At 38.9% G+C, this 8,799-nt stretch overlaps 1 protein-coding gene across 1 annotated transcript; it reads right to left on the bottom strand.

Annotated features, from left to right (window-relative positions):
* Positions 1 to 421: 421 nt before the first annotated feature.
* LOC106142470 (WD repeat-containing protein 3) lies at positions 422 to 8,724 on the bottom strand. Its single transcript, XM_013344233.2, has 15 exons — positions 8,220 to 8,724; positions 7,498 to 7,695; positions 7,055 to 7,228; positions 6,449 to 6,645; positions 6,013 to 6,233; positions 5,644 to 5,764; positions 5,194 to 5,395; positions 4,622 to 4,711; positions 4,380 to 4,517; positions 3,851 to 4,120; positions 2,976 to 3,140; positions 2,463 to 2,528; positions 2,083 to 2,243; positions 1,465 to 1,687; positions 422 to 586 (listed from the first exon to the last, which is right to left on the bottom strand). Exons 1-15 carry the CDS (start codon positions 8,598 to 8,600, stop codon positions 422 to 424), a joined length of 2,772 nt encoding a protein of 923 aa, XP_013199687.1. The 5' UTR covers positions 8,601 to 8,724.
* Between the last annotated feature and the right edge of the window lie 75 nt (positions 8,725 to 8,799).

Here is an 8,799-nt window from a genome sequence, read left to right as displayed (position 1 = left end):
GGGAAGAGACTACATCTTTCCACGATCTCTGTATACTTCTTTTGCTTCATTTACATTCATAACTCACTTTTAATGCATTTTTCATTTACTATGTATATCAATTAATATTACTTCAGAGTCAGGAGGAGAATTGAAACCGATATGATGTGACTGCTACGATATCTTTCCGATGCTGTAGTCTGTTCTTGTTACGAAGAATGTGGCAGTAATTTGCAATATCCCGGGACGTACGTTCTTTTCCTAACAGCATGCGGCGAATACATAATGATTTTCTTGTATTTATTGCTTATTTGAGATCGAGTAACAGCAAGAGTGAAAACCCATAGTCGTTGAAATCAGGAACCAGACAAACGGGAAGAGATTTCAAGCTTTAGCTGTTTGAATAATAGACAGAAATATATTTACAATTTTATTAACACTTTTATGTTACAGTAATAATGGGTCGTTTTATTGCTTGTCTCGCTTTGCGTCTCTTGTCGCGGGTGCGTTTGGCGCCGCTCGCGTCGCGGAACAGCTGCTCGCTCTCCGCCGCCTCCACCTCGCGCCGCATCCAGTGGAGAGCGTGCACGTTGTAGCCGACCATGTCCTGATGAAAAAAATTGTTTAAAAACAAACTTTAATTATGTAACTTAGTATATTAGTTCATTATAAAGTATACATTTATCACGTTTCTTTTAAAACGGTCGCTCTTAAGTTTGTCTATGTGCTACGTAAGTATGTTTGAACTTGTGTCTTTCCAGAACTTATGGAAACCGTTCTTTTCTTTTGTAAGAAAACTACCTCTTCTTGGTTGAAATCTCTAACTTATGAAGAAACAGAAAATTTATTAGAAATCCCTGCTTAAAAACTAAAATTATTTTGTTATGGATTCGTGATGGGTAGGTATATGTCCTTACGTTCATTTCGTTTTGTTATTACTTATTTTGTTTTATTTCATAATTCTTAAATTTTTTTTCTTTTATTTCTATTGTTTTTATAGACAGGTACATACCAAATGTACTTAAACTAGTGTAAGGTTTACCTGCATTGTATACACTTGGTTCAGAGTAGGAGAAGCTGGTAATCTGTCATACAGGTTTTCCTAGTACAGACACCAGTCTCTCACATAGATCAATATTTTGTAACTGCATGGTTCATCTCACTTCTTATTTTTAACTGTGTAATTCTATGTGAGAGAGGAAAAAATAAAGATTTATTATCATTATTTCTTTGCCATGTTGGCTAACCTATCCGTCGTTTATGAATCACACAGTGTCCGACGTGTGTATGTCCAACATGTTAATGAGTCTTTTCAGTCTTAAGACTGTTGGCTGTGTCAATACCGTAAGATAAAATACGTATAATACATATAATAATATGTCCCCTTATGTTGCTCTGGCGGCATTTTAGAATTTCACAAGATACGCCATACGGTGTGACGACTTCAAAGTATATTTACCAGTCTCATATAAAAAGGTCACTCACCCTCAACTCGTTGAGCCTCATGGAAGCCTTCGCTTGTATCTGTATCATATGTTTAAGCAGTGCTTGGTTGGCGACCAGAGGCGCGTGGTGGACCTTGAGGAGGAACACTGCTAGTTTGCAGAAGAGTTCCGCGTGGTCGCCGCGGTCCAGGAGCTTCGGCAGTAACCGCACGATGTCACACGCCGTGCTGAACGGAAGCAGGAGCAGGGCTTCTTCCAAGTCGCTGTTGGGGATGAGAAACATGTATACATCGAGTATAGGAGGAGAAAATAAAAACATCGAGTATAGGTGGAGAAAAGAAAAACATCGATTATAGTTAAAATAAATTGTAAATTCCACTTTATTTCTTCTCATTGTCTAATGACTAGGAGTTCATTTAATAAATGAACACCTTTAAACATATGTACTAGATAAATTTTTCATTAGCCGCTCATTCATTATTTTCACTATGCCGCAAGCAACAGCTGTATTTCTTCGTAAAACTGTCAATACAAGAAGCAGCTTAAGGTTCCACTGACACACCCTGAACTTCACAAATATGCCAGAAAATAGCCATAGGCATACCTAGGTTACCTATCATACATAAGCCTGTAAGACTAGAAAGATCAATTCTCATACCTGGCTCGAATCTTCCTCACAGTCTCCACGAAGAAGTCCTCAGCCGTAGCACAATTATAGGCGGCCATCAGCAACGGCGGCTGCACAGGCTGCCCGCGAGCCTCCGCCAACTCCCGCTGGTACTCCGCCCCCACCGACAGGCACTCCATTATTGAGTCCGCCTGCACCGAACATTTCAATCAGTGTTCGAATTTAGAAGAACGTATCTAGATCGAGTTAAGGACGTCCTAGCGAAAGGCCAGGTCAAGAGTCACCAAAACTAACGAGTGTACATAAAGAAAGTTATGAATGTGGATGAAGCTAATCTAAAAGTTGGTATTTCGCATATCATACATAATACAGTAAAGTTGTTTAATAGGTAGAGTTAACATTTTACTTACAGCTTTCTCAGCGCCAATTGTTTTCCTTGTGGGGATATTTATTCCGGGCATTCCTGGCACTGGAGCCTGCAAAAATAAATAAACAGTCACAAACCAATAAGAAAAAGGCATTCGGCGAAAACTTTATTTCCCCTAAATTTATAAAATTTCAGCTAATTCATACTTCACAATTTTCGTCATCAACGGCCTGAATATACAGGAGACCTAAGAGCATCGATTAGCACCCAAACTAATGTGCATAACACAAAGCGCCCAACAGGGTCTGCGTGTAGCGTTGTTGTCAGTTTGTTACCGCTTCTTCTGCACTGACGCCTTGGAAGCGGCAGTAAACTTAGTAATTTATTTGAGGTCAACCAATGTTGTTAAACCATAGGTACGTTTTGAAAATTATTTAGCGATATGAAGTATCCTATAATAATGAATAAAAATTTTGAATTTGAATTTGAATTTTGAATTTGAATTTTGAATTTTGAATTTGAATTTTGAAATTAAAATTAATTGGTGTATACGTACATGCGTGTCCCCGGTGGCGAGCCCCTCCTCCTCGTCGCCCGCGTCGCCCAGCACGAGCGGCTCGTCGCTGCGCGCGTACAGCCGCAGCGCGCGGTCGGCGCCGCACGACGCCGCGTGCAGCCCGCCCGCGCCCACGCATAGATCCCAGCACTCGCCGTTGTGGCCCTGCGGGTCATCCGTTACCTGGTCAGCTCTTATAGTTTACTAGCGACCCGCCCCGGCTTCGCACGGGTGCAAAATTCGGAAAAAAATATACATAAAAACCTTCCTCTTGAATCACTCTACCTGTTACAAAAAACCGCACCGAAATCCGTTGCGTAATTTTAAAGATTTAAGCATACAAACAAACAGACTAAAATAGCGACTTTGTTTTATACTATGTAGTGATACAAACACGCTGTACCTATGTATCACTTTTGAAATGATTGAATTAGACCTAGAGAAGAGTATTAGTACTGCAGTAGACTTTTTGCAACTTGGAACTCTTCAACCAACACGAGTGGTTTGTTTTGGTGGTCAAATAATCTTTTATGAATATTTTGTAATTCAATTACAGAATTGAATTGAAAAAAAAAAGCTTAAAAAAAAGTGGTCTTAGAGAGAAAAAAGAGCATGAGCAGTGGAGAAAATATCTAGGATGGCAACTGAAACAAAAAGCGGAACAATTCCACATGTTACTTGAACTACTTTTTGGATACTGTACCTTTACCTTGTACCTTTTAAGTAAAAAAGCGGAAACCCTATGAAATGTACTCTATTGTTTAGTAATACAAAATCATACATTTAAAAAGAAAATGCTTATTGTTAATTATGTGTCTGTTACTATGAAGTTAGAATTTTTTTTTAATAAGTATATAAAGTAATACCATACTCACATTCAGTGTAATAATATTATCGTAGGTGTCAGCATCCCACTGCTTCACCTTCCCATCCTTAGAGCTGGTAAAGAAATAATGCGTCGAAGGGACGAACTGTAGTGCCGTAATCGAGTCGTTGTGGGCGAATATCGATTTGTGGCAATCGCCAAAGTCCATGCCCCAGATCTTGACGTTGCGGTCGGCAGAGCCCGTCACTATTATGTTGGAGTCGTAACTTATGTCTAAACACAGCACGGGCAACTTGTGGCCGTACAGTGAGAGGTAGAACTGAAATATACAATGATAATTTTAATATTTTGATTGAAATACATGAATAGTAAGATAGTCGGCATGCTAAAGGGTTCCAAATTTAGTTTGTTAGATAAAAGTTCAAAAAAATCTTTTAAATGTATTTTTAATGTATATGACGTGTCCTATCCTAAATTATTGAATCTTTGAGCCTTGTAAAATTTATTACAGAGCAAAGCATAAAGTCCAGATGTTGAGGTCATTTTGAGAAAATTAAAATGTTAAAAATTATACCAACCTTAAATGTGTCTAAGAAGAATATCTTCACAGTGGAATCTAATAATGAAACTGCTATGAATTTGCTATTTGGACTTATTTTAACTGCTAACACTTGTTCTTCCAGTTCTAAAGTTTTCGTATGCAACAACGACAGTACCTGCAAAACACGAATCAAATAAATAATATCATATAACTTTTATTTCAAAAACCGCAGCATCGGTGTTTTATTGTGGCTTTCCCCCTATAGTGTGATATCTTTACCTTTGCTTTTGATTCACCTGTCGGGTCGGGTATAAGTTCGAATTGCCATAGTTTCACAGTTTTATCGGCACCGCCAGAGTAACAACCCAGCTGAAAAGAGAAAGTGTTAGTTGATTATTGAACAAATATCAAGATGATTTTTACCTAGTGTACAACCGTGAAGTGCTAGTGCTAGTACAAACGGAATCATGGTAACAAATCTAAAGGTTGCCGCTTACCACGATCGCTGCATATTTCTTTTGCTTCATCCACATTCATCTTAAATGATCCACTTTTCAAATTCCAGGTCACGTCAATTTGGCAACTCTTTATCATTTGATAATAGCCGATAACAGCGAGCCAAATGAGTAATATAGTATAGAATAGATTTATTTTCAAAATTGGATACAAGGTATCACTTATTGACGTCACATAGCTTAAATCTAATTATAACTACTACCGCTTCCAAAGCGCATGTGTAGAAGAAGCGGCGGAACAAACTACACTGCAGCATCACCGGACGTCAATTTACAAATATCTGGTATCTGTATATATGTAAAGTATCTGGTGGTAGTCGATATCCGGTTACTCACCATGTTGGGCGTGAGGCCGAGCGCGCAGCAGTGGGCGCTGTGCGCGGGCACGCGCTCCAGCAGCGCGGCCGCGGCCACGTCCAGCAGCAGCAGCGCGCCGTCCGCGCAGCCCAGCAGCGCGTGCCGGTCGCCCGGCGCGAACGCCGCGCAGCTGGGCCGCGCGCCCGCCATCGGGATGGTGCGCAAGCACGACTGGTTGGGCCTGGGGGCGAACGCGGCTCGTCAATATTATACCATCATTTATATTCCTCACACATGACTCATTGCGTATGTTATTCTTGCCACGAATGATCGACTTTGAAATTTTCAATCAGCAAAAGTCAAAGAATTAAGTTAAACAAATGCAACAACTTCTTTTGCTTTGTTGGCCAAAAATAATATGATAACCAACTGAAGAAGACCAACTAAGCTCATAATTGAGACTATGTATTTGGTTTTAAATGTCCGTACCTGTTCCAAATCTTGACAGAATCCGCGGACGCCGACAGCACAGCCAGATTGTCGGAACTGATGGCCACACATCGCGGCTCTTTTTGGTGGCCGGGTTGTGTTATTTGTTTCAAACATTGCACTGAAACAATTTATTTTATATGTATACTAGACCACTTTTACCTTGACCTTTGTTTGTATGAAAATAATACTACTTGGATGGATGGTTACTTCTGGAAACCTAATTCAAATTCATATTTTTTTTGCATAACATGAGTACAACAAGGTCTTTTCATACATCAGATCTTAATTTTTAACCATTTCGGATTTCGCAAAATCAATTTTATGTTTCAAAACAAAAAACTCAAAATAAACATATCCAGTCCATACCTTCATGCCCCTCCTGTAACCTCAAGCTGTGCAACTCGACCGTGTTATTGGCCAAGGTGACGCCCACCCGGAGTTCCCCAGTGGTTCCGAGCAATAGCGAACAAGACTTTATCTTGGCGTCGAGTTTGACGGACGTGAGTCGCCGCACCTCGTCTGTTAGTGTCAGGAGCTGTGCAACCTCGGTGGTATCAGGATCAGCTTCACCGCTCTCCTTTAGTTTTCTAAAAAAATATTTTACAACCTGTTGTAATATTAAGAATGATGCAAAATTCAAGATGACCTGTGTAAATTGTACAATACACTTTTATTTAAATAGATAACCAAATTTTTTTTTCCGGGGGAATTTCGGACAGTCTCTTAAATACTCAGCTTCCTCATAATCTTTAACGGGCTGTGCAAAAAAAAAATTTCACAAAATATAAAATCTAGAACTTACGCCAATTTCTTTCTCTGCTTCTTTATCCTTTTATCCATTCTTGTTTTGGCTTCTTCGTCAGAGCAAAACGCAAAGAGTTCGAGCAGTGAATCGGTACCGTAGCAGGCCAAAACAGTTTGTCCGGGGTCGGTGTGGAGGCCGACCACGCGGCCCCGACCGCCCCGAATCAATGTGCCTACTTGATGGCATTGCAGTACCTGTAAGAAAATGTATATTAGCAGAATTCTTACATACATATATAATCACGTCTATGTCAATGAGAATTTTTTTAATGAGATTCAAAGATTCAAACGCTTATTTGCCAACTATGAGTCATAAATATAATGCAGGTGGTATGTATAATTTTGTTCGTATCATAGCAACTCGGTCGCTAGCCCATCACCTAAAAGAGGAATCCCAAGTATATGTATAAGCGTATTCCTTAGTCGCCTTTTACGACATGCATGGGAAAGAGGTGGAGTGGACCTGTTTCTATTGGTGCCGGGAACCACTACCTTCGTTTGATATGGCAGTGTAAAAATCTGTTTTAAGGAATAATGATTTACAGTATTGCATTTAATTAGTTTTTCAGCTATAAAATTACACATTTTATTATCCAATACTTACCGAAGTATCTTCAACATCCTCTGTCTCCTCAATTTTGACAATCTCCATTTGCCGGACAAGTTTCTCTTCATCTTTCACATCACTAGTCCAGTTAAGCTTCCAGACTCGTAGCTCAGAATCCATACTGCCTGTTACTAAGTATTGCTCTTCTTTCAAGAGAGATGCTGACCAAACCTAAAACATTAAGTGTATTTTCTTTCTCAATGTGAGTAGAGACTGTTAAATTTATTACAAATATTTCATTTACTGCACAGATTAATATCGCTTAGATAAACTAATATTAATAGTGAGACCAATATATTGACACCAGCCCCCAGAACATGGCAGTAGGCCGTTTTTATTGCGCAAAGAACTATTGCTGTTTTGCTTTTTATTTTGATGTGAAACAGGATAAAGTTCTCATGGCTGCGATACTATGGAGAAAAAAAAATCATTTTCATTACCTCCATCTGATGTCCTCCAAGTGTTTTAAAGCAGTGTTTAGTTTCAATGTCCCAAAACTTAACAAAGGTATCTTTGGAAGAGCTCACTATGCAATTCTTGCCATTGATGAAAATAACACTTGTTACAGCTCCTTTGTGGCCACTGAATCTGGCGACACCTGTTTCTGACACTACGTCCCATAGTATAACTTCTGTGTCCTAAAAGTATATAAAAATTTAAAATCTCATAATAAACCTCTTCTTCTTTCTGGATTTTTTATTCTGGTTGCATCCTCACCATACTGGAGAGGAGCCTGGGGTATGCGTTTGACCATGGGCCCTGGATTGGGTTAGTCCGGTTTTTACACAAAGCATTTCCCATCTAACTTTCTGACTGACATTATTTTATAAAATAACTATAAACATTGTGTCTAACCATCAGAATCCTGCTGGATATCCCTGTTGAACTCGTTATCATAGAAGCTTAGGGTCCACCTATTGCCATAATACAGTAGTGAAAAATTAATTAATAAATATATACAGAACAGATTACAAAGATTGAGTTAGCCTTAAAGTAAGTTTGAGATTTGTGTTACAGTAATGTAATACATAATCAATGATACTATATTTCATAAAAACACTTATAGATAAACATCAAAGACCCAGAAAAATCACGGCAAGTTAGTTAACTTGGGGATAACAAACTTGAGGTTAATCATAAAGTTTAATGAGATAACACTTACTTTAGATCCAGATACTAAACGGTGTCCCTGCTCATCGTACTGCAGGCAGGTAACAGCAGATTTGTGGCCAGCAAACACACATACAACCTCATTGTTCACAAGTTCAAATACATTAATGTTACCATCAACATAACCTACAGCCATATGATTTCCCGAAGGACTAGCGCAAATTTGAGATACAACAACATTTTCACCGGGAAGGACTTGTGCCTTTTCTCCAAGCCTCATATCCCATAAAATAACATGTTCGCAGGCCCCAACAGCAATATATCTACCACTTATGCCATTCAGTGAAACGTGTGAGCTATTACAGTCGGCTGAAGCAATAACATTAAAAACTCCACTAGGTGCATAACGCAAATACTGTTTAGTTAAACCCATAATTGTATTCTTGTTTTAGTAAGACAACCACTTTAAAATTTATGAACTAACAACCACACATCACATTTTACTTTTACAATGAAAATGAATGATAACACATGTACACCAAACAGAAATCAGCATGGTGTTTTTGTTTTGTTCTTGTCAACTCAATGTCATTGTCAGGTGGATGCGATGTCAAAGTATTATTTTTTCTGTA

This window comes from Amyelois transitella, chromosome 12 (assembly GCF_032362555.1).
Source record: "Amyelois transitella isolate CPQ chromosome 12, ilAmyTran1.1, whole genome shotgun sequence".
Classification (NCBI taxonomy): domain Eukaryota; kingdom Metazoa; phylum Arthropoda; class Insecta; order Lepidoptera; family Pyralidae; genus Amyelois; species Amyelois transitella.
Note: the sequence above shows the minus strand (reverse complement) of the source record. Positions and strands in the feature narration are given on the sequence as shown.